Source organism: Diadema setosum, chromosome 1 (genome assembly GCF_964275005.1).
Source record: "Diadema setosum chromosome 1, eeDiaSeto1, whole genome shotgun sequence".
In the NCBI taxonomy this organism is placed as follows: domain Eukaryota; kingdom Metazoa; phylum Echinodermata; class Echinoidea; order Diadematoida; family Diadematidae; genus Diadema; species Diadema setosum.
The window spans coordinates 47516471-47531352 of record NC_092685.1 but is presented as its reverse complement, the minus strand read 5'-3'; the positions used below and the strand labels follow the sequence as shown (position 1 = coordinate 47531352).

Below are 14882 nucleotides of genomic sequence, written 5' to 3'. Positions count from 1 at the left end.
GATTAAATTTGGTGGAGACTCATTTTTGGTATTCCACTGCCATTTATTTGGTGTTGCTGTGATAGACAAGTCTTTTGCTTGTAATAAATTTGGCAGATATACAGTACACAAGATGTGAATCATTATTCTACCGAAATTGGTTTGAAATATTCAGCATTTTTAAACAAGATGGACTCCTAAGACGTACTGTAAATTCATGACTCAGTATGAGTGGTGACCATGCATCCATTATCAATGCATTCCTACGATAGCCTTAATCGAATAATGTAGCTAGCAACAATGACTGGGCACTAAACTCACTCACGCCAAAAAGGAAAGCATTAGTGGCCACATCAAAGTCGGCTTTCCCTTGAATCGCAAATCCAATTAATTCTGATAGACCCAATACAGAAGCAAAGATGGCATCCTGTGTAATTTCATTATTTCCACTTTGCACTTACATTTTGTACAGAAAAAAATGTAAAGTAAGAATGTCATCTTTCTACTCCTTCTCTCTTTCCTTTTTTCTCTTCTTCTTCTCCTTCTTCTTCTTCTCTCTCTCACTTTCTATCCCTTTTCAGATGAGCTTTTCCATTATTTTTTAATCACTGACCTGGTTGCTCTCTTTGCTTGACAGATAAACTCAACAGTGTGATATGTAACGGTATCTTTATTTCAATGCAATGTACAATGTACGTTTGTAACACAGTCTGAAATCTAACTCCCTACTATCATAATCCAGCATAAAATAATGGCACGCCAGTTAGATACACAACCTCATCTCAATTAAAATGCCATGCTATTACACAATGTTCAGTTTGGCTTCAAGAAATAGAGCAGATCAAACAAATAAGATGGAGGAAGGTGATTATGTAATACTTTACACTGTACATTTTTATATGTCTGTGATCTTGTACGTCTACAGTATGTAAATGTATAGTCAGAAGCAAATGTATGTTCAAATACAATGTATGGCTTCTATATCAGTTACAGGGCATCACTTCAAATACAATTTGATATGCAAATCAATATGACATTCAAATTTACTTTTGAAAGTACATTGTAGAATGAAGACAGAAAATGAACAGAATGGTTGAAAATTCACCAACATTTGACATACAATTTGTACAATGTAAAATTTATAAGCAAAATGATGCCATTATAAAACTTCAAATATTTTCATAACACTGTGAAAATCATTAGAAACAACCTCACATTGCAAATTACACAAGGTAGGCCTAATGACGTCATAGACCTACAATTAAATTGTCCCTTGTTTTTCAATATCAGGTATAGATCTTCTATCTTCCCCATCAGTCTTTTGTTATGTTCCAATGTATTAGAGCAATTATGGCTCGCAGAGGAAAGGGTTGTTAATGCAGTTGCCAAATTATCAAGCAAAAGCATGATGTTTATATTATTCCTTCTAGCACATGATTTGTGCAATGTGAAATGATGACCTCGTCTTAACTATCAATTTGCATTGTGCGTAGTTGAGACTATTATCAATTTGCTTCTATGATAAAGATATTCCTTAATGCAACTTTCTTGTCCATGTTCAATGTTGATGAAACTTTTGTCTGACTTTAATCAACCTGAAAATGATCATGAAAGTGTACTTCAAGGGGTGTTACTGTAGGTGTAGTAATGATTTTTGGACTATAAAACACTCACACACAATGGATAGTTTTACACACACCCTCACATAATCACAAACACTGATGTTAATACTCTCCCTTTTCCTTGATCATATCCCCCCTCCTCCCCCAATCTAGTTTGATCTCATTTTTGCCACTTTGCACATCAGAATAACAAGAGCTGAAATCCCATTTGTGTAATCTTAAGCCTACAGACAGGAGCTATACAGAGTGAATGGAAGGACATAAAAGGGCCCATAAAGGAGCCAAACCACGCAGACCAAATCAGGTAACAATAGCACATGTCATAGTGCCCAGACTCCTGCACAGCACGCTGGCTGCCGCGGCTCCCTGACATTAACAAAGCCATCACAAGCATCCCATAAAGGTCTGCCTCTTTTCTATGCCCGACTGGAAGGGAAACATAGCACTTTGCCCACAGAATAGGGGGAAACTGTTCCTTTTCACAAGCTCCATTCATTGGGAGGTGGTGAAAGAACAGCACAGGAGACTGCATAGAAGGAGAAGAAGGGGGGAAAGAGTGAACATTCCTGGCTGCTAAAGGCAGACAGACCATCGAGGAGTTTTAAAATTGTGCAGGAGTGACTTGCCAGTATTTTCTTCATGAAGCAGTTAATCAGGAAAGGATTGAACAGCAAACACAGAAAGGGCAAAGAAAGGGGAGACAGTTCTTGGTTATTGGTGGCCCAAAGTGACCATTTGCATTCACAGTCGATGCTGCTTAATCTCCATCTAAAATGCACACTTGCCAAAAAGAATTCAGCAAAGACTGTTTGGATAAAATGAATTGCGACCAAGAAAAGAATGTGCTGCTGTTCTGGAAGGCTTTGATGACATGACATTAGACGATGTGTTTACTTGGGATTAAAAAAAAAAAAGAAGAAGATTAAATTATGGTCAATTACATTCCATCCCTAATAAATGGTTTGATAACAAAATGTTATTCACTCTTACTGCACTGAGAAATCAATTGAGAGGGAGCAGCAATTCATGCAGAGCACAGTCTTTAATCTTGGGGAAAAAAACATCAACACAGCATCAACAGCCCTTTGGTAAATAAGAAACCTGTGATTGTTGGGGGAAAAAGATAAAATCTCTCTCCTTATTACAGTACATTTGTGCAAGTAAAATTATTTCAATGTGAATAATGACATTCTGGGTAAGTTGATGTACAATTGTATAGAATTACATTTGTATTGCGAACAATTCACCCAACCATCAAATAGCGTGGTTTGATGATACATTGTATATTCAGATTTTACCAGAAGGCTTGCAGGAGGGTTACCTTGCGACAACTAGGTAAATTCCTGCCTATGCAACTTAATGGGAGGGAGCAGGTGTATGAAATGCTTCATTATAAGTAATACTAGGCTAAAGGAAAAAAAAAATATTCATCGATTGTTATTAAAGGATTACAGAAACAGTCTATTTTCATGTACAAAATACGTATTGCTTGAAATGAGACACTCCAATATTTCTTTTTTTTTTTTTCTTTCTGACCTTTCAACTGTCTCAGTTGTAAAATATTCAGTTACACCAATGAGAAATTTTACAAATACTTGAATGATTTACAATATACCATGTTACCTAGTGGAAGAAAGTGTGCCAAACATCTATAGTTCAAGATATTACAATGAAACTTACATTTTAACCCCATTGTTATCATTAATCAATTTCAGACAAGAACTTTCCAAATAGTAAAAACAAAAATCTGCTTAAAGAAATTTTTAAATCAGTTACCAGACTTAGGCCTAAATGGTAATTTTGCCACAAAATATAAGAGGCCACTTCATAAAATGCAATATATACCTGGCCTGGTATACTACTGAATTTTGTGTGTTTCCACGACAGTCACAGCTCATGATCAGGCTTCTTTCATTTAATCTGCAAAGATCATCCAGTGTGTACTGTTTGACTGCCTCCTGTATTTAACCAGCATTGTACTAGCCGAATACCACATTCTTGTATAAGACTTAATTGTCAAAATTAGAGGATTGTATCTTCTGTAAAGTTTACTAACGTTAAACATTACAATTAGATAGAATCTAGATTGATGAATGTAAATTATGTACCGGTATGTATGATTGGTTGTGCTGTTGTTAGCAGCAGAATTCGATTTTCGATCCAAACATTCATTCTAAATCATATATTTGCGAGGATAACATTATGTGCAATAAGTAAGCAGTGAAGACTGGTGTTTGTGGACAAGTAGAACCTGATAAGTTTCCTGGAGGACCGAGTAGAAATCAAACTTGGCTTGTGGCCGTAAACGACTTCTTCAGCCGCCTGCTCTGCTGGGCTGAAACAAATGGCCAAACCGGACAAAGTCCCAACTTTGCTAGATGTAACTTGTATTCATATCATGACCAAGTTGCGCACTTACCGACTAAAACTGCAGATAAAAATCGCCACCTTAGGTACTTCCACTCCATATTTAGAGTTATTCTGGTGTATTCTGGATGTATTCCTGAGAAGTGTCCTCAAAAACCCGTCGTTTTGCTCCGGCCTTGCTGTGTCCCTACGGTCGTTCCGAGGTTGAGCCTACTCAATCCTCAGGGTATGGTAAACGAATGATAGAGCTGGCTAGCTGGAGACACAACACGGGGGCATGCAGAATGATGCAGCGGCGCGGGACGACGACGGGGAGGCGCTACTACTTCCACCACACATTTACCCCCGTCTTCACGGGCGGGGAACCAACGTCAGGCAGGGCAGATTCTGGAGGTGGTTCTATTCCGCGGTAGTCAATACATCGCACGGCTACAGTCTAGCGCTAAGCACACGGGAAATGTGTAGAGCGTATCTCTCCCAAGGCAATGTACCTCTTCTTGAAGAGCGCCGCGTACGCGTGAGAATAAGTGTGAGGGGCCACATGAGACTCGTTGTTTCTATTTTGGCATTGTAGCAGTACCTAAAGCTACACGCAGGGGTGAGCCGCTCAAAACGAAATCTACGCATAATGCCTCCCACCGATGCACCTGCTCCACAAGTTTAGAAAAATTTTCAATCATAGATGGCGCTCATCATCATATCGAAGAAGCGTTGTATACTGACACCCGTTTCGCCCAATAACGTGATATCATTTTTAACAATGATATGGCAAAAATTCATGATATCCAGATAACATTTTCAACATTAGATGGCCAAAATTCACGGTAATGGTCACAGAGAGAATAAAATCGAGATATCATTTTTAACAATGATATGGCAAAAATTCATGATATCCAGATAACATTTTCAACATTAGATGGCAAAAATTCATGGTAATGGTCACAGAGAGAATAAAATCGTCTGCAGCAAAATACTTTTAATTAAAGATTCAACTCTTCATGTGGAGCGATGTTGTGCGACCTTCATTCCTGTTTGTTGGTTGGGTCGAATGATAGTGTAGACCTTGATGGAGATAATCCTTATCGCATGCAAAATGGTATAAAAGAGCACATAACGGTATTTTCGCTTGGCGGAACACCTGAATGTTGTTTAGACGTAGAGCGGTCTACAGACTGAGAAAATAAGTACATGCAAAGCGTTTGAAATTGATTTAAAAAAATTGAGGTAAACCTATTTGTTTCAGCCTGTCATTTTTATTTGAAATAATTGCAGGTGACTCATATAGCATCGTATTTCTAAAATGTTAATTCGACGTCTTATGTTGAATCATGAAATGAGGAGCGAAGCTTTAGTGTTCCAGATGTTATGTACAGATGCCTTTTTAAGTATAGTGAAAACTCCAAAGTTGCATTGAAGAGATTGCACTATCTGGCAATAAGGTCCGGCGGTAAGGGCGAAAAAAAAAAATAATAAGATTGACGTAAAACTGTTTCAACTTTGATCGGTGTAAGATTAAATTATCCCGAAGGATAACAAATGTAGCATGTTAGCGCTTCTCTGGTGAAGTTTAAAAGGATGGTACAGTATTGGTGGAGATGAGAATTGGGCTTTTAACTTTTTTGCGAGATACCAAGAAAACACTTATGAAATAGTACAGAGCATACCATTTTGAGAGGAATTCAAAGTTTATTTGATAAAAATCGGGTTTGGAATGACTGAAACATCTAAAAACAAAGTAACACAAAGCGATCGTAATAAAGTGTGGGTCCCACACTTATTAGAATCGCTCTTTTTTGGATATCTCAGCCATTTCAAAACCAATCAGTTTTCATCAAATAAACGTTGAATTCTTTATGGAATTACATGCTCTTTCATATTTCATAAGAGGTTTCTCATTATCTCACCAAAAAAAAAAAAAAAAAAATGTTAGAAACCTGAAATTAGGTTTCAACCAAAACTATACGATCCCTTTAACCTTTATCACAAATTGAATCTTCAATAAGGAACTTTGAAGGCCCCTATTATTTTCGGGTGCTTTTGCAATTATATAAACTGCAGCTGTGATCTGATATAAGTGATATTTCCATATCAGATCACAGCTGCAGCTTAATTGCAGAAGCATCCTAAAATAACTATCACAAGGGGCTACAATGAGTTCCTCATGATAATAATTAAGGTCTTATTTATCCAGGGTAGCCTCTTCAGTGTTTCCACTGCTCTACCAAAGGGCCCTGCCATTATTATTACCTCGCGTTGCCAGGTATCCCATTTATACACCTGGGACGAGAGGGACATAAGGTGGGTAAAACATCATGTTCAAGGACGTAAGCACTGGGCGGGAATCGAACATGGGTCCTCCGGTTGGGAGTCGAGAGGACGTATATGCCACAGCGCCCCCACTTATTGAAGATTCAATTTGTGATAAAAGGTTAAACTTCACTAGAGAAGGTACCGTATGTCCCCCCCCCCCCCCCCCCCAAAAAAAAAAAAAAAAAAAATTACACCGGGACCCTCCGCAATGATATCTTTAAAAATATTGAATCAATCTAAATACAAATTCAGGGTATGAAATTATAACTCATTGCCCACATCTTACAGAAAACCCCATTCGATTTGCTTCAGTGGTCAAAGAGAAATGAGGAATTTTGTAGAGGATGTCTGGAATCTCTTCCCTCCAAGTTCTGTCTATTGTATTTACACACAAGATTTTCGAAGTGCTAAACTTGGAAGAATCAGACTCATGACATGCTTTACAACAATCCACATTTCTCTGTGACCGCTTAACCAAATCAAAATCAAAATAGGGTTTTCTGCCAAATAGAGCTAGAATGTTATATTTTAAGACCCTGAAGTAGCATTTAGACAATTTAATCACATTGGGTGTTATCAATGCGAAAATCTGATTGTATTATTATTATTTTTTTTTTTTTTGGGGGGGGGACATACTGTATAGTAGTGCCATCTATCTCTTTCTTTTCTAGTTTTATTACTCTTTAACGAAAACGTTAGCCCGATCAAATTTGCATTCTTCAGTTATTAGCACAAGCTTTCTGGTTGCTGAGGAAAGCAATCGATTGTTCTCTACACCATTTGGTTGTAAGTTATGCAAAATATATAAAAACTATATCACGAAAACATTCCGTTCCTCCTTTTTCAAATCTTAACCCGAAATTAGTGTGTACTTACAATGTATGCTCTTAAGAAAGAATACAGTATAGGTGCGGAAGTGTATGATTTCATAGTGTTTTTTTTTTCTCTCTCTCTCTCTCTCACACACATTTTTGGAACACTTGTACCGCAACTTCGACGCCAAACTGACTTTTGGTTTAATGATTTGAAGCCCGCGGTTCATACATAAGATTTTACCTCATGTATTTAGGTTATATCCAATACATCAGCAATAAAGACCAGTCAAGGACAAAGAGGATGAATGCATATTATGGAACTTTTATATTGCCAATTTAATGATATTTACTTTATTGTTGTTGAGCAAGTTGTCGCATAGGTATATGCTTTTTGTTTTGTGTAACATGAGTACGGCTCTATCTTAGTTTAGGTGCATGTACCACTGAAAAAGAAGGGCATTAATATAGGTGCTGTTTATATGATAATCAGATCCAAGCAACTGTTTCAGAGAAAGTGTTCCTATGGGTGAAGCTCATAGGTAGAGTCTATTATGTTCGTTATCCCAAATGTTCGTTCGAAAATGAAATGAGGTTGGTTATTCTTAAGTCATGGTTGATTTAAGATTTAACAGAAATTGAAATGAGATGCGTTATTCCAAAGGTTCGACAGACCGAAAATGAATTAAGGTGCGTTAATCCTAGAATGGAAAAACAAAACAAAACAGAAAGAAAACGGGTGCGTATACAACGAACCTTCGGAATTTTGAGGAATTTTATTTCGTTTTTAGAACTAATCGAACCTTCGGTTTTCGGAACAATAATTATTAACGAGCCTTCCTCCTTCGGATTTCTGCCTTCGGAGTAAGGACCATTTGACAGAATAACGAACCTTATTTCATTTTCGGATTAACGAAAAACAATAACAACAACGAAACACTCTTCATATTCATATTAGGCCTACATTGTACTGTCGTAAGGCGGGCTTTCCCTCTCTCTCGTTCCCTTTCTCACTCTCTGTAGCGCGCTACTTGTCAGGATGCTTGCTACACACACAATAGAGATGCTCGTCCACGACTTGAATTTGTGGTTGAAGGATTTTCCCTCGCACTGCGAGAGTCACACAACTTGAAGCATATAAGAGAAGACGAAGAAGACAAGAGGAAGAAGGAGTAGAGATAGAAGAAGATGTATAAACAGAAGAAGAAGATACAATAGAAGAAAACACAGTAGAAGAAGACGCAATAGAAGAAGACGTATGAACAGAAAAAGAAGACCCCTACGCATGCAATACCACGAGAACCACTCGACGTTCTCACTCCGCAACATACGCTCTGCGGACGATATCAACGGCTGCTGCACTGCCTGAAATGTAGAACTTTGTTTCTCCTCCTCAACGTACCCAGACACTTGGTACTGTCACTGGTTCAACCCGAGAACCCCTCGAACGGAGAAACCAAAGTCTACTTTCGGCTTTCTTGCAGCCACACCCGATTGACTGTCCACCTCGCTCAAGGGTCAGCACAGCAATGAAGCACATGGTCAAGTTCTTTATCATATGGGGGGCACGTACGCTTGACCGACTCACCCTTATCATCACTCGATATCCTTCCCCTCATCTCACCCATTATACAACAACTCTTATGTGTACAAGTTCCAATTAATAAGATATACCATGGAGGTGAGACCTCACCTCCCTGGATATACTTATTACACCAAACATGAACATTAAAATTGATTTGATGTAGATTTCTCACACCAGATAGTTATTTCAACATATTGGAACTATTTCTGACACATGAGTATGAAGACATTCATGTTCATTTATGGTAGTTCGGTCCTCCCTACCAGCAACTTTTGCCACCTTACAGCACAGATTGGTGACTAATCTTGTGTTCTCTACCCTAAGGACAATACATGGTCAGGTGTATAGTGCAACACCTTTGTCCTGGGATTGGCTTGTAGCTGACTCTTGTGTCTTGGTGCTACACAGGTGTACCTACAATCAGTATATGATACAGTGTATATACATATATATACTGTGCATCTACATGTACTATGCATGCACTATTTATTATGCACTATGTAGTATATGACACAAATATCTATATTCCCACAGTACATAGACGAATATTCCTGCGTACGTGTTGGACTTTTTACGTAAAGGGACAACAATTTTTGAATCACGATGACAACGCTCACTTAAAAAAAAAAGTCAATTTGACTACCAGAAAAATGAAATAAATGAGTGATTGCTGTAAGTGGGTAAACGGACATGTATAAATAAAGGAAAATTAGTGAATGAGTGAATAAACAAAATAATTGGTTCAACTGATTTACGAAACACGAAAACAAAGGAGTAAACAAGCAAATACAGATAGGAATCCTAAATCGATAGGAACAGAAACACTTTTGTGAAGCACAAACTTCTTCTTCTTCTTCTTCTTCTTCTTCTTCAATTCTGAAGGTCGAAAAAACACGAACAACATTTGAACAGCACTAGCACTATCGAACTCCAGCTCATCAGTGACATGCGGCACGAATGAGAGGTTGTGATGTGACATACATTAATGTACAGTAGGTATGGTTTTTCACGGTGGGGTGGTACAGTATGCAAAAACGCGTGTTACCGACGCATAGCAACATACAACAATGGCGGCTCCGGGAGACCCGATCAGTCTCTACTGGACTTGCGATCAAGTAGCAGACTGGATAGAGGAACTTGGATTTCCACAGTATAGGGTAAGCATGAAGACTTACTATTTTTCCTGCTTGCAGCAGAGTAAGGGGCTTTCATTGAAGGGATAGTTGTGTAAAATGATAATGAAATGTATGAAATTATATGCCACTGAAAAACATCGCCTTGGTACGATTCTGCCCCCGCAGGTCCCGCAGCGATGGTGGCTAGTGACCGGTGACATGCTGTTCAAGGCAGCGAGGAGCGCGAGAAACTTGGCTAGAGGTAGTAGTTGTGGTAGTGCACTGCAGCTGCACTACTTCTTACTAGCTGTAGCTAGCTAGACTCTGGATAATCTACTTGTTCTTGTTAATCTAATTTGTGGAAGTAACGCAGTAGGCTAGCCAGGGTAAAAGTACACGAAATGATAACTGAGTCTGGTTCTCTCGTGTGATTGTGACTAGAGTAGGCCTACAGGAGAGAGCTTAAAATAATCGGTCATTCTAATATTTTTAGACTCTGCAAGTATGCCAGCTTCCTGGTTCCTGTTGTTTTAACTGTGATAGTATAAAAGATGCTTCTATGATTGTCACTCATGAGTCGCAGACACTTTTCATTGAAATTTAGAGAGGAGATGGCTATGCAGTGGAGGCGGAAGTCCATAAACTGTAGAGCTCTAGCTAGTGATGTGTTAGAATCTATGTATATGACAGCAATTGTGTAGGCATTAGGCAGTAGGCACCTATATAAGCTATAGCATATTACTACTAATACTATTCCCATGGCCCGACCAGACGCCCATACAGTGTACAGTGACTGGGCTATGTATAGTTAATAGCATATATGAGTAGAGACACCCAAGTAGGTCCCTACAACAGTATTGGTTTCCTGCATTTATTTTCAGTAGCTTGTTGTACAATGCTACAGCATACCACTGCCAGGATTTTCATACCAGGAACGGTGGAATTATCACAGGGTAGTGCATTCAGTGCAGCTATAAAGCCTACATGGGCATTAAAATTTCTTTTTTTTTTCTTTTTAAGATTTTAGCTCAGAATGTGAAGATATTTAACATGAATACAGTGTATTCCTGTCATGACGAATGCAGTTATTATGAAATTTAGATACAATGAATTAAAATTCAGGTCCAAAAATTATTGTAAAATAATTGTATATTGTATATTATAAAATATACTTTACTTGTTTGGCTGTGTAACAAAATGTTGATATAACCAAAGAAAACTGCCAGTCCCAAGGACTTTGTTATAATGGGAATCACAATAGTATCTTACCTTACTGTTCAAGTATAATTTCTAGAAGAGGAATATGGTTCTATGAACAGAAAAGGAAGTGGGGGTAAAAACTGTGCATATGCACTGAGGTCTCATTACAGTAAGTGTCCTTGTGTGTGCGACACAAAATACACATCTCTAGGGCCTATGATGTGTCCTGTCATCAACATGTTAAAGGGGTGGTATAGTTCTGATGAGATAGGAATTCAGATTTTAACTTTTTACATGTTAATTAGAAACCGCTTATATGAAATATTAAAAAGCATTCAATTCTAGAGGAATTCAAAGTATTATATGATGAAAATTGGTTTTGAAATAGCTGAGATATCCAAAAACAAAGTAAAAGAAAGTGATCCTAATAAAAGATGGGAGCCATCTTTCACTAGGACCACTTTGTTTTTAGATATCTCAAGTTGGTTCCAATTAACTTGCAAAAAGTAAAAATCTAATGTTCCCATCTCATATGCCATCCCTTTAACTGGCATGCCAGTATTTTGTGTGGAAAATAATCATACTTGTACAACGTACAATTTCTTATATCGTTAAGAAATAATTGCTGTTATCTTTTTTTATTTCTTTCATGTGTGTATTTTCTCTCTTTCTGCAGGCCTGCTTCACAACCAATTTGATAACAGGCAGGAAACTCATTTTAGCGGATGCATCAACATTACCCTCTCTGGGAATCACAGACTTTGAACATATAAAGGTATGATGTGGATTAAAGAATTTGTCTGGCATCAATCAATAATTCTTTCTAATGTAATTATCAATGTTACACTTTTCATGTCAACTCTAATAATAACTTTAATAGCACAAACAGAGAACACTGATATTATAAACTATAGGCAAATATCAGGAATTTCCTCCAAACTCCAGAGAAGGTTTGCTGTCATGCTCATTGGGGGGGGGGGGGGGGGGGTTAAGATGAGGTTTCTTGCTTCTTTTGCAACATGCTTGGCATTTATGGAAATTATCTGCCTGATCCAAGTCTGCATGTTGGTAAACTTTTAAGGGTGCATTCGTCCCTATCGGAAAATCAGTAATCGCTATGTATGACATTCTGTGATTACTTGATAAACAAAAAGCATCAATAAGTTGAGATTACAGTTTTCATAGACTCACTGTTTTCAAGTTATTCATTCCACATATGTTTAATTTTGAAATATCGAAGTGAAGAAAATCTTTCTATGTACACCATGCAATGGACAGGTTTGAAAAAAATTTCAGAAATTAGCAATTTTAATTTCTTTTTAACATATGCCTGGAGGATCCACCTCTACTCTTGGTAAAGGTAATTCATTGTACTTTTGAAAAACACATTAATATTGCAGTAATATTTCCTTGAAGTTATTTGTTCATGCGTAACTGAGTAATACTGTTCTTAATTTGTGTCTTTGTGAAATGCAGTTCATTGCCAAGAACATCCGTGATATGTTGGGTATTGAGGAGCCGTACTGGAACCGCAGCATCTCCTTGCCTCACCGGGAGCTCAAGGGCATGTACCTGGAGCGGAAGAGCATCTCTGGGATGAAGGCCGATGCCCTGACGATGAGCAAATACCAGAAGGAGCTGAGGAGGATAGAAATTGAGAAGGAACAGAACTTGCTGAAAAGCGATAAGCTGAAGAGATAACTTCCATCCTGAATTGCTTGTCTACCACCTTCACAATTGGAGCTTATTTTTATCAAGTGCTAGCTACGTCTGTGCTGAACTATCTAGAAGAAGACTTTTTATTTTTGCTGTTTTTATTTCACTTTATGTGAACAAAGTGAAATGGATACATTCATCAATGGAGATGGCAAACTGAACAATAAAAGCTGTTTTTAGAGTGCTACAGTAAATGCTATGCTAGTTTTCAGAGAAATGCATGATTCAATATTTACTTTATGGTGCAGGGTCTGAGTTTTCCAGGCTTACAGTATATTCAATGTCTTTTCTTTCCTGTGCAGGTTGATGATGTATGGGCATATTTTGAAAAATTAAAGTAGTGCTAAAAAGATGCATAGTCATGACATCGTGCTGTAAAATAAAAATACTCAGAAATCGTTACTTTTTTAAAGATTAGATTTACCTCTGCCTGACTGCTTTATTGATCTAACATCGAATATGAGTGGAAAAGTGTTCAATATATCTGTGATGTGCAAAAACAAAAATCAGTACTCAAACTGTCTTGTCCCTTTTATGAACATTTAATATCATGTTTGAACAAACTGAATCATGTCAGAATATCAATAATTGTGCAGAGCATGCCAGTTTTGGTACATTGTATCTCAAAATTGTTATCACTGCAGTAGAACAACTATTATATCAGTGTTGGATCAAATTCTTTAAATTTTTGTAAGGCTGATTTGATATTCCTTACAATATACTGTTAAAGCTGCTATTTTTGTAATTAACAAGGTCACAAATATTTTTGTTCGATGTATTTTATCGTGATTTTAAGTGCACTAATGCCTGTCTATTTGTGATATTTTTGCATTTGTTAAATCATGGCCCAACAGTGATTCACAAAATTCACAAAAATAACAGCTTTTATGGTAATAAACACTTTTTTACACAAAGAGTTGATTCTCTGTTATTAAAATTTCATGAAAGAAAAAACAATTAAGTAATTTCTATTGATCAAAAAATTGTGTTCATTTTGGTGCGTTTGCTAAATGTGACAGTATAGAATTTGATTATTTGAAACCATGTTAATTGGAATGAAGAGTAGCCAGAGGGCAATTCTTCTCCCAAAACTGTGCAGAACCTCCTTGGAGTATATTTGCACAGCTGATGAAAGGCTCTCATGAGTGCAGTCTTTGGGCACCATTTCTTAAAATATGTTAGGAAAGCAACTCTTGCTGGAATGGCAACTTTCCAACAACCAATCAGGAAGCTGGATTCTTGTCATTACCATGACAATCGCCATTCCAGCAAGAGTTGCTATCATATCAACTTTTTTTTTATGAAATGGGGGCCCTGGTGTTAAAAAAAAAGAAAAGTTGTTAGAATTGTATCAGATTTATTATCCTCGTGTTTGTGCTAGCTGTGATTTTAGTATGACTTCCTTCCATGCACTAAATTTGTATATTCTCAGCTGGTAACCAATGATGTTAAAATCTGTGCATTTTTAAATACATGTACTTCTTGTATTTTAACTCTTTTTTTTTAATTACCTTTGTTCAAAGCAGCAAGGCTTAACCCTATTCCCACGGGGGGGGGGGGGCAATTTGGCCCCCCCTCGACGTTTCGCGTGATTTTTCCGCAACGCGTGATGCTCTTGCTGGGACATTCTATGACTTTTTTCTTTCAAGTATCGCGCAACTTTTGAGACCAAATTTGTTGCTCCTGGGCATACCGTTTTGAAGCCACGCCCCTTTGAAAAAAATTTGTCGACCCAAAAATTGCTCAAAAACATGATTTTGTGTACAAATCCAATGAAAATTGTGTTTTTGCAATTAATTCATATAAAAATAAATGTTTTTACTTTCAATGGCTGATAATGATTTATGTTAGCCTGATTATGCTTTAAAAAGTTTCTGCGACAAATTTTGATGAAAATAAACAGCAAAAACAAAAAGTGTAAAAACAAAGAAATACATAAGAAATTCAATAAACAATAAAATACATAAGAAATAATTATGAAGCCGAATTTTTGCTTCAATATTGTTGTTGAGGATACTGAAAAGAATATGTTCACCAAAAATTAGAAATCTTGGAGCTTTATTTTTTATTTATAGGCAAACAATTATTTTTGCATAAATTAGCATAAATCAATTAATATAAAATATGTAAATTAAAAATTGAAAAATATAACTATACAATATTGTAGATTACATTG

General features: G+C 37.1%; 2 protein-coding genes across 2 annotated transcripts in view; one reads left to right on the top strand and one right to left on the bottom strand.

The window, feature by feature from the left end:
* The window catches only part of LOC140236681 (inactive tyrosine-protein kinase 7-like), a 95789-nt gene extending 91631 nt beyond the window's left edge, over positions 1-4158 (bottom strand). The window contains exon 1 of the mRNA XM_072316604.1: positions 4021-4158. Within this exon, the coding sequence (XP_072172705.1) occupies positions 4021-4069 (49 nt within the window). The 5' untranslated portion in view covers positions 4070-4158. The remainder of the gene's footprint in view (positions 1-4020) is intronic.
* A 5559-nt stretch (positions 4159-9717) lies between these two features.
* On the top strand, positions 9718-13160 carry LOC140236670 (sterile alpha motif domain-containing protein 15-like). Its single transcript, XM_072316597.1, has 3 exons — positions 9718-9832; positions 11667-11765; positions 12467-13160. Exons 1-3 carry the CDS (start codon positions 9743-9745, stop codon positions 12689-12691), a joined length of 414 nt encoding a protein of 137 aa, XP_072172698.1. The 5' UTR covers positions 9718-9742; the 3' UTR covers positions 12692-13160.
* Positions 13161-14882: the final 1722 nt, after the last annotated feature.

Bases quoted from the DNA above. Each gene is read 5' to 3' on its own strand.
- LOC140236670 (XM_072316597.1), top strand. From the start codon at position 9,743: ATGGCGGCTCCGGGAGACCCGATCAGTCTCTACTGGACTTGCGATCAA. The intron at 9,833-11,666 runs GTAAGCATGAAG...CTCTTTCTGCAG, and splicing joins TTGGATTTCCACAGTATAGG to GCCTGCTTCACAACCAATTT. The intron at 11,766-12,466 runs GTATGATGTGGA...TGTGAAATGCAG, and splicing joins CAGACTTTGAACATATAAAG to TTCATTGCCAAGAACATCCG.